Genomic DNA, 16,967 nt, shown 5'->3' on the forward strand with positions numbered 1-16,967 from the left:
GATATGAAGTTTTCCGAGCAGTGCAGACAGTCTGCAAGAGTAGCTCATAATGTCTTGTCAATGATATACAGGAATTTTTCTAGCAGGAATAAGGAGGTGATTATCCCCTTGTATAAGGTAATGGTCAGGCCACACCTTGAGTACTGTATACAGGTCTGGAGGCCTCATTTTAAGAAGGTTGTAGAGCTGTTGGAACGAGTACTGAGAAGGGCAACAAGATTAGTGAACGGAACGAAGGGTTGCTGTTTGTTTGTTTGTTATTTGGTTTTTAGGAGCATTAGCAACTAAGGCCATATTGCTCCGGGATATGCGGTGGTCATTCCTTGACCTTTCCGCATACTCCGTATTTGGTGGTGACGGGCTCGAACCCCGGTCTAATCAAGAAGCATGTGCTACACACTGCTGCTCCTTCCCACCTGGCTACGGAGGTGCCACGAAGGGTTGCTCTTACGAAGAAAGGCTTAAGTTTTGCAAATTACAGTATCTGGAGACTAGGCACCTGTGAGGTGATCTGATTGAGGTGTATAAAGCCTTGAATGGTTTGAGCATGCTCAATGCTGATGGAATTCTTCCTTTTACTCAGAATAATCACCTGAGATGGCATAAATTGAAATTGAGGAAAGACAGTTGCAGGATAGATGTGCGGAAGTTTGTCTTTAGCCAGTGGGTGGTTCATTGATGGAAAAAATCCATCTGTCGTTGTTGAAGTTGATAGCTTAAACAGATTCAAGGCAGAACCAGACAAACATTTGGAGCAGGTGGATGAGTGAAATGAGAATGGGGGGTGTGTGTTTTTTTTTTTTTGGCTGATGCTATATAAGCTTGCTTTCCTGCATCATATGCCCTTGTAATGCTAATATACTTGGATTTCAGAAAAGCTTTTGATACTATTGCACATAAAAGACTGCTGTACAAATTGGAGCAATGTAGCATTAAGGATCAGTTGCTTCAATGGATAAAAGAATGGTTAAGTGGAAGAAGAAAAAGAGAAGTTATCAATGGGCACTGCTCTTCATTGACTAATGTTATTGTTGAGTCCCACAGGGTTTGGTGTTGGGAGCTTTGTTTTCAATATTTATTAATGATATTGATGGAAGTATATCAGGCTTAATGTCTAAGTTTTCAGATGATACAAAGGTTGGCAGGGTGGTTAATGACAATAATGATGTCATGCTACTGCAACAAGATCTAGAAAAAATTAGGCAGATTGACTGACTGAGAAATGGCAACTGAAGTTTAGCACTAACAAATGCAAAGTACTGTTTACAGGTAGCAGTAATTCCAGAATAAAGTACCAGTTGTGTGATACTACCCAGATGGTAGCAGAAAAGGAAAAAGACTTGGGGATAACTGTGCAGCTAGATATGAAATTCTCTGCACAGCACAGAGAGTCTGCCAGGGCAGCTCACAGGATTTTGTCAAATGATGAACAGAAACTTTGCTAGCAGGGATAAGAAGGAGATTATCCCATTGCCTTATACAATGGGATAATCACAACATTTTGAGTAACGAGGTCTGGAGGCTTTAGAATGGATACAGACCTGCTGGAACGGGTGCAGAGAAGAGCAACCAGATTGATGAAGGGAGCAAAAGGCTGCTCCTACCTAGAACGGCTTCGGTTCTGCAAATTGCAGCACTGGAGGGTAGGAGCCTGTAGGAGAGATCTAATTGAGGTGTTTTAAGGCCTTGAATGGATTGAGTAAGCTAAATGTTAATGGCATTCTTTCTCTTGCTGAGACAATATACATGAGAGGGACATAAATTCAAGCTGAGGAAGGATGGTTTCCATCTGTTTTTGTTGTGAAAGTGGATGGTTTGAAGAAATTCAAGGAAGAACTAGAAGATTCTGGAAGTGTGCACGCACAGACGCACATGTATTTTCTTTCGTACACACACACACACAGCTACTCAAAATTATTTACATATTACTCAACAGTATATACTTTCCTGAAACTTAAACCATCATTCCTTTCTGCTGAAAGCTAAAGCATAACTTCCTCTCGTCTCGTTTAAAATAAAGTTAACAAACAAAATAGCTATTTGGTTTTTTTTTAGGAGCATTAGCAACTAAGGCCATATTGCTCCGGGATATGCGGTGGTCATTCCCTGAAGGACCTTTCCGCATCCTCCGTATTTGGTGGTGACGGGCTCGAACCCCGGTCTAATCAAGAAGCGTGTGCTATGCACTGCTGCTCCTTCCCACCTGGCTACGGAGGCGCCACAAACAAAATAGCAGTAGGTATGGTGATGATGAGAATCAACTCCCATACAATAATTAATTTATTTGTAATTTATTGAAGTCAAATACAGACCACATCAGTTATAACAAACATTCTAGAAATCATTAATGGATTATCAGATTATCAGTAAAATATCAGAAAATTATCAATAATTCATGGATTATCAGTAAAATAAAATGCAAATGGAGTAAAATTAATGGAACTTAACTAATTTAATTTAACTCTTTCAGTTATTCCATTTCAGCCATTTGAGCTTGAAAAAGTGAGAAAATTAGTAGCAGCATATGATTCAAGAAAGCAAGCTTACACAGCATCAGCCAAAGGGGGGGAGGAAAAAATCTCATTTCACATATCCATTCACTCTAAAGGTTTGTCTATTTCTTCCTTGAATTTATTTAAGTTATCAATTTAGACAAAGAGAGATTGAAGTTTGTTCCAGCAATAAACTACCTGCTGGCTAAAGGCAAATTTCTGCACATCTATTCTTCAAATGTCTTTCCTCAATCTGAATTCATGTCCCCTCAGGTTCATAATCTGAGCAAGAGGAAGAATCCCATCAACATTGAACCTGCTCAACCCATTCAATGCCTTCTACACCTCAATCGTATCACCTAACAGGTGCATAGTCTCCAGACGCAGCAATTTGCAGAACTTAAGCCTTTCTTGGAAAGAGGACCCTTCATTTCCCTCAACAATCTTTGCCCTTCTCTGTACACATTTTAGAAACTCTACATCTCTCCTAAAATGAGGCCTCCAGACCTGTATACAGTAGTATACAGGTCTGGAGGTCTGTAACCGTTGCCTTATACAAAGAGATAATCATCGCATTATCCCTTTTAGCAAAATTCCCATATATATTTGACAAGACCCCCATCACCTGCTCTGGCAGCCTGTCTGCAATGCTCAGAAAACTTCATATCTGACTGCCCAACTACTCCCAGGACTTTTTCATTCTATACAAACTTGAGTTTAGTACCACACAGTTGGTACGTTTCTCTGGGGTTAATTCTACCCATATGCAGTACTTTACATTTGTCAATGTTACTTTAGTTCAACTTCTCAGCCCATCTGCCCAACTTTTCTAGATGCTGTTGCAGTAGCATACTATCATTACTGTCACGAACAACCCTGCCAACCTTTGTATCATCTTCCATGTGCAACAGTATCAAAAGCTTTCTAAAATCCAAGTACAGGTAGTTCTCAACTTTATGAGTTAATTCGTTCGTAACGCGTGCTCGTAAAGTGAAAACTCCTAAAGCGGGAATTTATTTCCCATAGATATAAGGTTAAAATATAAGGGTTACATTCTCAGCAGTGAAATGTTAACTAATTAGTTTATGTTTAAACAATGATTCATTTATCGAAAGAAATGAAAACAAAGCCTGTAAAATTGTAATAATAGAAAAGTTATTTACGATTTACAAATGTTAAAGTGTTTATTCTTCATCATCATCGACTAAATGCACACTCGTTGATCACTCATTATCCAACGGCACTTGTTGGATTGCTGCACAAGGAGTCGTCGTCTTCAGAAATATTTCAGGAGGCATTTGTTTCCAAGATAATCTTCTCTTTTAATTATAAATTTCATGATTGCATGCATGAGCATGTTTTAACAGCACACACAAATTGTAACTAACACGATTCGTGTGGAGTAACAAGTTTACGAAGCTTAAAAAAAAAAAAAAGGAATGAAGAGAAGATTCTGAAAATTTATTTTTGTTTTTTATACGACTGAAGATTTCAGTAAAGGGGAAACATATTTCACCATAACAACGTAAAAAACCACAATTCCAGCTATCGATATTTTCACAAATGCAAAAAGATAGAGTTTACTACCCATTTATAATTGCTTGCAGTAACAGAAAAGCCCAATAAACCGGAAAGTGCAAATTGTTTTTATTGTTTTATGGTCGTGACATCCAGAAATGTGCTTTAGAAAAATATCACAAAGGCATTCAAAATTGATTCTTATAACGGAACATATGATAACAATGAAAGTGTGGTGCATTTTAATGATTTGAATTGGTAACTAAAACAATTTACAAACCACACTCACGATCTTTTATATGACCTTAAAATTGACATTTTAGAGAGATAAATAGCTTAGTTATACAGCAAAAAGTTCAACTTCCGAGATCTTGAAACAAATTACCAAAAAACAATGTGTTATTGGGTTCACATTACGATATTTTAAAGATACAATGGTGTCTCTGAAACTGATTAATATCGTAAAGCAGGGTACACTGTATTGTATAGCTACGCATATGGTTTGGAATGTGGTATTTTTGCAATTAATGTTCATATTTTCGATTTTGTTGGTACTTGGGGAAAAAAAAAAAAAAACTCGTAAACCCAGGAACTAGTAAAGCGAAAACTGCCTGTATATAATATCAAAATTATTTTTTGCATCCAGTTCCTTTGTGACCACATTGTAATATCCAATCAAATTGGTCAGACAATAATTCCCCTTAAGAAACCCATGCCATGTCTGAATTATTACTGCAGTCTTGTCTAGATGACCCTGAAATGTTTCTTTAACCAATTACTCCATTATTTTCCCTGGAACAGAAGTTAAACTAACAGGTCTGTAATTACTTGTGTCACCCTTTGATCCTGGAGATACATTTGCACACATCCAGTCTGTGGGGATCTCTCCTGAATCTAAGGATGCTGTCATAATTATGGCTAAGGGTTTGCTTACTTCCGTTAATATATAACTGGATTATAATTTGATAACTGGATAGATCCCATCCACCCCCAGGTGCCTTTCTTATGTTTAACTTCAACAGTTTCTCCTCAACTTTGTTCTCAGTTATTACAAAATCATTATAGAGTTTAATAAGCTTCTGTCCTCCACTTTCTCACAAAATTTCTAATGTGTGAATGCAGATTTCACAAATCACTAGGTGGCAGTGATCAGAGTTTGATTTTCATTTCATTTTCCTAAAGACATAACTACCATAAGGGGTAAAGGAAGGGTTTTTGCTTTCATAAAGGTGATTACAGTGTTCTTAGACAGTTTTTAAATTCTATACATTGGGACCAACTGATGATGTTACCAACAGCACATTCTAAATGGGAAGCATTCAAGGAATTAATCTTGGAAGCTACTAGACTTCTCATATCAACTAAGAAATACTGTTCAATGTTTAGGCTGCAATGGATATCACATGAACTAATGAGACTCGTTCCATGCATTTTTCTTCTTTGCCACGAGTCTCATTAGTTCATGTGATATCCATTGCAGCCTAAACATTGAACAGTATTTCTTAGTTGGTATGAGAAGTCTAGTAGCTTCCAAGATTAATTCCTTGAATGCTTCCCATTTAGAATGTGCTGTTGGTAACATCATCAGTTGGTCCCAATGTATAGAATTTAAAAACTGTCTGAGAACACTGTAATCACCTTTACGAAAGCAAAAACCCTTCCTTTACCCCTTATGGTAGTTATGTCTTTAGGAAAATGAAATGAAAATCAAACTCTGATCACTGCCACCTAGTGATTCCTTTATCTGCAAATTCTTAATGTACAAATAATCATTGCTGATAATCTGATCAAGACTCCCTCTGGTTGACTCTTGAACATGCTGCTGTAGAAAACAATCATCCAGTAAATCCACAAAAGTCTTACTAGTGTGTGTGTGAGTAACCAAGCCACAAGTTCTAGTCAATATCTAGGAAGTTAAAATCACCCATTATAAGACATTCTGATTTACCGGTCCACTATTTCTCTGTACAATTGTTCGTTGTACTCCTCAGAGTCATTAGGCCTATAACACACTCCTACTCTCATTTTTGCTTTCCCAGTGCTTATGTTACACCAAACTAACTCCACATTGCACTGTCCATCTATGTAAACTGGATTCAATTCCTTAGATTTTATATTCTTCTTATCTAATAGCATAACCCCTCCTCCCATCCTATCCTTTCTGTACTCCTCAAATTCTAATTCTACACTGTTTGTATCTGTGTGACACCATGTCTCTGATATTCCAACAATATGTGCCTTTGATGTCTTGACCAAATCAAATTCCTTTACTATTAAATAAAATAAATTTATTTAAAATTTTCATCGAAATAAATTTTTATCAAATTTATTTACTATACTCCTAGCATTGGTGTACATGCAAGTATACATGCACCTGTTCTTACTCTTAGTTACCCTAACACAGCCCATGTTTATTTACTTGTTCCATGATGACTCCCACCAGTCCCTGAAATCCCCAGCACCCTGCTTTTCAGGCTGCTGCTCACTCTAATAGAAGCATTGCAAGAATCATTTTCACCTCTGCCTGCAGCCATTATTAATCTTTTAGTATGTGAATCCGGCCCCCCACAAGCTGCAATAGCATCAGTAAATATTCTTGCACCATTTCTATTTAAGTGTATCCTATCCATGTAGAAGTAGTCTTTCCTCTTAATAAGCACAGACCACGCTGAAAAAAATTCTAACCCCCAAGAGCTTGCACAATCTGTCCAGGGCCAAATTGATAGAAAAGGCTCTCATCATATACTGCCTCCTATTGTGTACAGACAGAATTGCAGCCTTCTTTTCAACATAGACCTGTATTTGTGATACAGGTCTATGTTGATACAGGTAAATCTGCAGACCTCTTACTCTTAATGTCATTAGTGTCAAAGTGAATAACAATATCACCCTTTTTGCTCTTAAAAGATGATATCTGCTCTCCAGCATCATCTACTTTTGCCCCTGGATGACATACCTTGGTCCTATTCAACCTATCCTTTTTGCACAATATATTACCCATTTCCCTAGCAACAGAGTCTCTGAGAATAACTAGATCCTGTGGGACCAGCACATTCTGCTTTGATGATTGCTGCTGTGTTGCCTGATGCCCAGGAGTGAGCTCTGTCATTGAGTTAAGCAGCTGAGAGCTTGATGGGTCCCCCACTTTAATACCTTCAAGAGCATCTACCCAATTTTTCAAACTCTTATAGGCACCCATCATAATGCTGAGTTGGCACCTAATTTCTTGACACTCTCTCCACCTAGCACATACAAAGAAATCCTCCTTGGCTAGATCATGTCCTGTTCCTGATAGGCCAGCAAACATTTCACAAGTTGCACATATTTTTAGGCTGTGATACATTGGAGAATCATCCCCTTCAGCTCTCCCCCGAGGGCACAGCACTCCTGATACTTTCTGCCCGTTGCTTTGCTGCTCTAGTCTGGGGCATGATTTCCATTTGAATGCAATTGATTAACAATTATATTAATAATAAGATTTAATTTATATTTAATTTATTAATTAAAATTAAATTTATTAATATTATTAATATTTTATTAATAATATTAATAAATTTAATTAATTAATTGTCAATACTACGCTAATCTAATAGATTCCTAAATCCAGTGATACATATGCTATTTAGTTTTACGTTATACCTTGGGCTAATAAGTTCGGAGTGTATGTTAAATTAGTTATATCCATAGCTAAACAGAAAGATATGAGTCCAACAAGTGATTTGGAGTTATAAGTTATTATTATTATAATATTAAACTTTTTTTCCTTTTATGGGATTTTTTTCCACCCCGTGATGGGTACTGCTCTCAAGTGCATGGAGTGGGTGGTTGGGTGTGTCCAGTATTATTATTACTCTTATATTATTTCTCCCTGATTGGGGGTTATTATTATTATTATTACCCATACAGTGCAAGGAAGAGTGAAGTTTATCCTGCACCAGCAAAAAAAAAAAAAATGAATTACCCTGAGAGAAAGTTAATTATAATGTATAACAAAATTATCCAACAGCAACCTAATTGGTTCGAACCTTAGAGCTATCTGTTTACCACAATTAAAAATTTGAATTCCCCTCCCACTCTCTCTATACTATAACAATTGTGGCAAGATTTGAATGAAACATTGGTTCTACTTACATTAAGTAGTAACCTACAAAATATCTAGCTAAATTAGAAATAAAATAATGAGTGTGACTGGACTATAAAGCTACTTTTATTTTTTTTTGCGGAATTTTGTAAAAATTAATACTTTGTAAATAAATGCTTCACAATATTAATATGTTCATATTTTAACTTTACTGTCCAACATTAGAGTAAAACTATTGTCAAAAATCAAATCAGAATATAAAAAAAAAATTCTGATAAAAAATTCTTAAAAAGCTTGTAAATATAAAACCAATCATTACTTTTATTATTCAATGCTACTGACACCAAATTCTAGAATTTCAATTATAAATTCTATAGAAATTCTTTGGTTTCAACTTTTGAAGCTGAAAAATCAGAAAAACTGAGGTCAACAGGTGCAACCTCTTCTCATCCAATTTTCAAAGCTATTTTCATGCTACCATCTATTACAGACATTGTGTCTACCATTAGTTTTAAACACAAAAACAGCTTTGAAGCATAGATACACTGTTTAAAGTAACCTTCAAAAAATTCAGATCTGCATATGTAGATAAATAATTCTTTATTATATATAAGAATGTCAACCCTTCACAGCTACGTTCTAGGCATTTTATATAATAAACATACTTCCCCAGAACTCACACATACATGCAACACAGAACTACTTACTCTTTCCAAAGAGACCACAATGTTAAAAAACGTAGATCTACTTACATACTGCTGAAAGAATTAAAACAAGAACATCTGAAAGCACAAACCTCATCAATCTCACACATAGTAACAGATTCCACAGATGGGTGTTTCACAACTTCACGTACTACACCACCATCTCCACCACCAATGATAAGAACCTAGGAGAAGACAAAAAGAGGAAAAAAACAGGTTAAATATATTAATCTCAATTAAATAATACCATTTCCCTATCTCAAACTTACAGAGGTAGGGAATGGGCAGTTGGCTCCGCAGATCATTTATGGATGATATTAGTTACTAAAGTAGAAATAAAATTAGGTAACTCAAGGTACTAATACTACAGAAGAAAAAGCCTGCTGAGTAACCTTGAGCTGCATGTTTGATGTTTTCTGCATCCTACATCCTATCTAAAATTTTGTTTCAAAATGCACATCACAATTATTGAGCTATTTTAAACTACAAATCTGGGTGAATATTCAGTTAAATATTTTGGAAGTTGTTAATTTACTGCAAAACAGCAAGCATCACAAATTAATCTCTTATTAAATAAAAGTGAACAAGTAATAGGTGTGATCAAAAAGTTTGGGAACTAAACTATATTTAGGAAAAGTAATACTGTTCAAGTCTTAGACCTATATGGATGTCAAATTTACTGTGAGACTCATGGCAGTGAAAAAGAATGCATGGGAAGCACATTATCTCTCAAAGTAGTCTCTTTGACTACTCTGACACTGTATACACCAATTCGAATGCTTCTGCAACTTTTGTAAACATTCTGATAGGCTTCTTTTAGAACTGCTAATAGTTTCTGTGTCATATTCTTAATGATTTCCTCAATCACTACAAATCCATGACCTTTTAAGGGGGCGAGGAAATAGGAAATATATCATGCAAAAAGGAGAGGTGAAATAGGACCAAGGTATGTCTTCCAGAAGCTAAAGTTGACACTGTAGAGCAGGTGTCATCTTTTGAGGACACAAAAGGTGATATCATTACTATCAAAGGTGTTATACATACACCTTGGTAGTAATGATATTAAGAGTAGGAGACCTGAGGATTTAATTAAAAGTACAGGCAATGTTAAGAAAAAGTCATAAGTTATGACTGAAATTGAAACTATCTGTAATTCTGCACAGTGATGACAGGTGAGAGTACATAAACCCTGTCAATCAATTTGACCCTGGAGAAACTGTGCAAGGCTCATGGGGCAGAATTTTTCTCAGTGTGGTCTGTGCTTGTCAGCAGGAGAGACTGTTTTTAAAGGAATGGGATACACTTAAATAGAAGAGGTGCAAGATTATTTACTGATGTATCAAGGTAACATTAGGCAAGTCTGAAAACTGCTATCTGGGGGGAATACACAGACTAATAGATTAACAGCAGCTAAAAGCAATTCTTACACACTGCTTCTATTGAAACATGCAACAGCCTGGAAAACAAGATGTCAGGGATTTCGAGGCCTGCTAGGGATCCTCACGAAACAAGCAAATACATGGGCTGAGATAGGGTAATTAAGAATATGGTGTCATTCAGACATAGGGGATGCAGAATTTGAATATGGGGAGTACAATGTGTACAGAAAGGAGAGACAGATTAGGGGATAGGAAGGGCAGTTAGTTAAAAGGCATATAAAATGCTCTTAGTTAAAAGGCATATAAAATCTAAGGCTGTGCACCCAGTCAATGTGGGTAGCCAGTGCAATGATGTTTGTTTGTTATTTGGTTTTTAGGAGCATTAAACATTTTTAGGAGTATAACTTTAAAACATTAATCACAGAAGCCTTGAATGCTTATATACCATTAACAAAATATTCCATGAGGAGGAGGAGGATTCCAAGTTGGAGGAATAAAAAGTACTGGAGCCTATAACAGCTACAAATTTATCTGTAATAATCTCAGAGAAAAGGTTAGGCTGGCAAAGGCAGAGTATGAGAAACTGCTGGCAAAGAGGGGGGTAAGGAATTCTTCCATATATAAATGCAAAGAAGAGAAGGACAAACCAAATCGGACCCTTATGTAATGAACATTGGATAGTATTACATATCACAGCTGAGATGAACTCAACAGCTACTTTGCATCAATATTTACAGAAGAAAAACCCTATATGTCAATGAGAAATAATTGGTGTGAAGTTGAAAAAAAAAAGTATGTTGAAATTTCACATGTTTATTTAATGAAAAAAGACTTTTGAGCCTACAGGCCGGTAGGGCTCCTGGGGTTGATGACACATACCCTATAATCTTAAGGGAGGCGGTAAGTGAGTGCATTGAAGTGAAAAAAAAAAAAAAAATGATGTTGAAATTTCACATGTTTATTTAATGAAAAAAGACTTTTGAGCCTACAGGCCGGTAGGGCTCCTGGGGTTGATGACACATACCCTATAATCTTAAGGGAGGCGGTAAGTGAGTGCATTGAACCACTAAGGCTAATTATGAGAGCATCACTGGACCCGGGAGTGATTCCGTTGGATTGGAAAAGTGCCAATATATTTCCGATACATAGAGGTGGTTCTAAGAGTCAAGTGAGAAATTACCGGCCAGTTAGTCTAACTTCAGTAGTAGGGAAAATCATGGAGACTATGATCAAGGGTGGAATTCAGGATCACTTAGATAGAAATGGAATTCTGAAGGATACTTGGCATGGTTTTGTAAAGGGAAAAGCATGTTTAACTAATCTGGTTAGCTATTTCGTCTGGCCTGACGAAACACCAGGCTACGCCAGGCCTGATGCAACCAAGTGGTCAGGAGCACGAGTGCAGTAGTGCACGCTGTTTGAGTGAACAGGGCTTCGAACCTGTGACTGCTAAATACAATTAACATTTGATTGATTTATTGTAAACTCCACTGACCCGGTGGTTGTACCAGAGTATAAACAAAAACATTTAACATTTTATTTTGACAGGGTCACTCAATCACTCAAGGGCTGGACTAATTAGGGAATAATTTTGATGTTGTTTATTTGGATTTCAGCAGAGTATTTGACTCAGTGCCATATGAGCGGTTACTTTATAAGCTGGAACAGGTTGGAATCACAGGGAAAATCCTTAGATGGATATCAGAATGGCTTCAGGACAGGAGGCAGAGAGTTGTGATAAATGTTTATGTAAGAAGTGGGGTCCCCCAAGGATGAGTATTACGACCACTGTTTTGATTTTCAAAAATGACATCAATGAAGGGATAGAGGGCATGATGTCTAAATTTGCAGATGATGTAAATATTGGTAGAGTAGTTAATAATTGCCGCCAAGCAGAGCTTCTTCAGAATGACCTAGATAGACTTCAGGGATATTCAGAAAAATGGTAGTTATGCTTTAATCCAACACTTGGCAGAGTTGAACTAAAGCCAGTAGTGGAGGAAAGGGACTTGGGTAATACGGTATGGTCAGATATGAAATTCTCCGAGCATTGTAGGCTGGTTGCAAGCAGGACCCATGGTGTCCTATCGATGAATTTTAGAATCATAGATAACTGGTTTTTTTCAGTTGTAAGAATGCAAATGAGGGTATGTAACCTCCAGTATGCCCACCAGATGCTGAAATAAAGTTTTTTAATGCATATAAATCTTTTCTATTAATAACTGTGTATTACTATAAAATTCAAAGATTTCATATAATTCAAATAAAAATAACAACACACACATTAAGAATAAAATTTCTTTCTGACTCTGGAATAATTATAATAAATTATAACATTATGATTTTAACTGTAATAGCCAGACTAATTACACTAGCCAACACAATTTTTACCTCCAAGAACTTAAATGCTGTTTTTAACCAATTTTTATGCAAGATTTCAAAAATCACCATGATAGTTTCACATCACGTCACAGTTATTAAATTTAGAGTTATGTTTTACCAAAATATGCCAATTTCACATAATCTAGCCAGTAATGTTTGACATACTGATTTATTTTAAAAGATAAGCTAATTTTCTTAATTTTAGCAATTGATTCTAGTCTTGGTTTTCTTGTGATAAACATAATCAGACCTATAGCTCTTAGGTTCAAATTTTGATGCAACAATTTACAATTTGAAAAGAGAGCACACTTAGTGTTTTGGTGAGGATTTTTGTAAGCTGTGCCAAGGTTTTCCAAGTATTAACTGATCGTGACATATGTACTCACGGTTATAAATCGAAAGGTTTCGAAAAGTTTTTGAAATATTTTGCTATGGAGGGGAGTATGTGTTTTTGCAAAGACATAATTGGGACTTCAGAAAGAACTGGTGTTGTGCGTAAGTCAAATAAATGTCATTTATTCATAGATGCCCCAAAATTAAGTTTAAAAGCAGTTTTGCTTCATAATGGCAACAAATTTCTATCAGTTCCCATGTTTCATTCAGTTGGATTTAAAGTCATGAAAGCATGTCTAAAGTTCTACATACTATAAAATACCAGGATTATTTTGGAACATATGCAGTGATCTTAAGGTTATTGGTTTGCTTGTTGGTTTGCAAGGGGGTTTCACAAAATATTGTTGTTTTTTGTGTTTATGTCCCATGTGACAGAAAAACATTATATTGTGCAACATTGGGCCAGGTGGGACGAGCTCATACCAAGACAATGTAATGAAAAATATATTTCTTTAGCGCAATCAGACAAGGTTCTTCTTTCACCCCTGCACATCAAACTTGGATTGATGAAAAATTTTGTGAAGGGACTAGATAAAGAAGGTAACAGATTTGCATACTTGAGAAGTGTGTTTCCTAATTTAACATAGGCCAAACTTAAGGAATTTTCGTAGGACCCCAAATTAGGAAACTCCTGAAAGACAATGTGTTTAAAATCCAGTTAAAGGAGTTTGAATTGGCAGATTGGCGATCATTTAAGGCAGTAGTACATGGTTTTTTTTGGGTAATAGGAAAGAAGAAAACTATGAAATGTTGGTGTCTAATTTAATCAAGTGCTACAAAATGGGCTGTCAAATGTCGTTGAAAATTCATTTTCTTCATTCCCATCTCGAATTTTTTTCTGAAAATCTGGAAGATGTGAGTGATGAACAAGGGTGATGAACGGTTTTGTCAAGATATTTCCATGATGGTATAGTGGTACCAAGGTCACTGGGATCCTTTAATGATGGGGGATTACTGCTGATTCCCTGTGAGGGAGAGAAAGCAGGAATACAAGAGAAAATCCCTTAGTAGTAAACATTTTTAAGGACAATTGCAGGTATGCTGCTTATATATTATTGAAATATAACTATTTTGCAATGATTTATGATATTTTTTTAGAAGCTAAATAAGTTATAGAGAAAGAATATATATTTTTTTACACTTCTATTACAAGCTTGAACTATATGTATATAGGCAGTTCTCGCTTTACGAGTTCACGAATTTTTTTTCCCCAAATATCAAGTATCAACAAAATTTAAAATATGAACATTATTTGCAAAAATCAAATGTTAAACATTCATAAATATCGCATTCCAAACCACGTGCATAGCTATACAATACAGTGTACCCCGCTTTACGATATTAATCAGTTCTAGAGACACCATCATATCGTTAAAATATTGTAATGTGAACCCAATAACACATTGTTTTTTGGTAATTCGTCTCAAAATCTCAGAAGTTGAAATTTTCGCTGTATAACTAAGCTATTTATCTCTCTAAAATGTCAATTTTAAGGTCACGGGCGTGACCTTAAGGCCGTATAAAAGGTCATGAGCGTGGTTTGTTACAAAATACTAGTTACCAATTCAAATCATTAAAATGCACTACACTTTCATCGTTATCATATGTTCCATTATAACAATCAGTTTTAAACGCCTTTGTGATATTTTTCTAAAGCACATTTCTGAAGGTCACGACCATAAAACAATAAAAACAATTTGCACTTTCCGGTTTATTGGGCTTTGCTGCTACTGCAAGTAATTATAAATGGGTAGTAAACTCAATCTTTTTGCATTTGTGAAAATACCGATAGCTGGAATTGTGTGGTTTTTTACCTTATTATGGTGAAATATGTTTCCCCTTTACTGAAATCTTCAATCGTATAAAAAACAAATAAATTTTCAGAATCTTCTCTTCATTCCTTTTTTTTAAGCTTCGTAAACTTGTTACTCCACGCAAATCGTGTTAGTTGCAATTTGTGTGTGCCGTTACAACATGCATGCAGTCATGAAATTTATAATTAAAAGAGAAGATTATCTTGGAAACAAACGCCTCTTGAAACATTTCTGAAGAAGACAACTCCTTGTGCAACAATCAAACAAGTGCCATTGGATAATGAGTGATCAACGAGTGTGCATTTAGTCGATAATGATGAAGAATAAACACCTTAACATTTGTAAATCATAAATAATTTTTCTATTATTATAATTTCCTTGATTTTACAGGCTACGTTTTCATTTCTTTCGATAAATGAATCATTGTTTAAGCAAACTAATTAGCTAAATAATTTCACTGCTGAGAACGTAATCCTTATTTTTAACCTTATGTCTATGGAAAATGAATTCCTGCTTTACGGGTTTTCAATTTATGAGCGCATGCTAGGAACGAATTAACTCATAAAGTCAAGAACTACCTGTATATCCCTTATTTTAACATTAAACATTGGTACATCTTTTGATGTAGATATGATAGACTTTTTATGGTGATTTTCAGAATCAGCATATTTATTTCCTTCAGAATCACATATTTTCATTGCGGAGAGGCTATAATAACACCAGCCATCAAAAAAAATTTTTTTTGTTGGCTTGTGTTATTATAGCCTCTGAATTTTTTTGAAATTCAGCCAACACACACACACACACACACACACACACACACACACTACATATCATTCCATAAAATGTCAAATTTCAATTGAAAAAATTCAGCAATTAACACAAAATAATATTTATTAAAATTAAAGTAATATTTTATGATTTTTCTTAAAAGAATAAACTAAGAACTAACAAGAAAAGGGGAAAAATAAAAAAAACTTGCCTTGTTAGGATTCGGATGTGAATTTAAAGGTAAAAATGCCATCATTTCCTGATAAGAAAACTCATCGGCTTCTGTGCACTGAATAGCATTATCTAATACAAGTACACGACCAAACCTCTTGCTGAAATTGAATGAACTGCATGAGAGACCATCAGATTTATAAAACTATAAATATATTTTAAGAAAGAAATACCACTAGATATTGAATATGGATTAAGTATGATTTACTTTGACCCAAAACAAATACAGTGGAACTTGGTTATAACGAGCACGGAAACAACAAGATCACGGCTGTAATGAGCAAAAAGCCATAATGATTTTAATTTATGCACATTCCCATACAATCACTCACTGTTATAACAAGTGTACTACTCAGATATACCGTACAGATTTTGGTGACTATGCAAACATTCTTAATTCCTCAGGTAATCGAAAAAACCCAATTCTTGGAATATATAAAAATGAAAAGGGAGACAGCTTTTATGACCATCTGCATCGGATTAGCGGCCAGTTTAGGTATGACCTTGTCCTTTCAGGGATGAGGGCTATACAGTAGTGCACTGGAATTCTGCTTGTCATATTACCCTATTTACAGATTGTCACTGAACCATAAATTTATTTCAAGACTTATAAGACTTTTAGAATCAGGACTTCTAAGAACTTTGTATACAGATCACTTTACAGTCATTTTAAAGTAAAATCAGTTAGAAACAAACCCTCCCTTTGGAAATGTCTACTAACAAAAGAAAGTGTCTCTCAATTTGCAAAAAAGTCAATATTATTTGTGAGTTAGAACGTGGTGCAAAAAATTTTGAAGTGTGTAAAAAGTTTTCTTTGTCCTCTTCAACAGTATCAACATTGTGGAAGAATAAACATGTTTACATATTGGCACTGGAAAAAAAAATAATAAAAACAGCATGGATCGATTTAAAAACCGGCATAACATTGTTTATGCAAAAATTAGTGGAGATTCTCAATCTGCAGATCTAATAATGGCAAATGAATGAATTGACCATGTTTGGGCAGAAATCAGGAAATATTTCAATTACGAAGACATCTACAATGCCGATGAAACAGGACGTTTTTATAATTTGACACCTGACAATACATTTAAATTCAAAGGGGGGAAATTTGTGTTGGTGGAAAAAAAATCAGATTCGCTTGACGGTGCTTGTCTGCGCAAATATGACAAACTGATAAAAAAAAAACATCAGAAAATCAT

The 16,967-nt window shown here is 35.4% G+C and overlaps 1 protein-coding gene across 5 annotated transcripts in view; it reads right to left on the reverse strand.

The window, feature by feature from the left end:
* Positions 1 to 16,967, reverse strand: part of SpdS (Spermidine Synthase) — a 227,213-nt gene that overhangs the window by 93,203 nt on the left and 117,043 nt on the right. For all 5 annotated transcript variants that reach the window (XM_090389402.1, XM_090389401.1, XM_090389403.1 and 2 more), the window contains 2 exons: positions 15,746 to 15,866; positions 8,888 to 8,980 (listed from right to left, as the gene is read on the reverse strand). In XM_090389402.1, the coding sequence (XP_090245528.1) occupies positions 8,888 to 8,980; positions 15,746 to 15,866 (214 nt within the window). The remainder of the gene's footprint in view (positions 1 to 8,887; positions 8,981 to 15,745; positions 15,867 to 16,967) is intronic.

The sequence above is a fragment of the Mastigoproctus giganteus genome, unplaced genomic scaffold (assembly GCF_048544385.1).
Source record: "Mastigoproctus giganteus isolate SK-2022 unplaced genomic scaffold, ASM4854438v1 scaffold_16, whole genome shotgun sequence".
Classification (NCBI taxonomy): Eukaryota; Metazoa; Arthropoda; class Arachnida; order Uropygi; family Thelyphonidae; genus Mastigoproctus; species Mastigoproctus giganteus.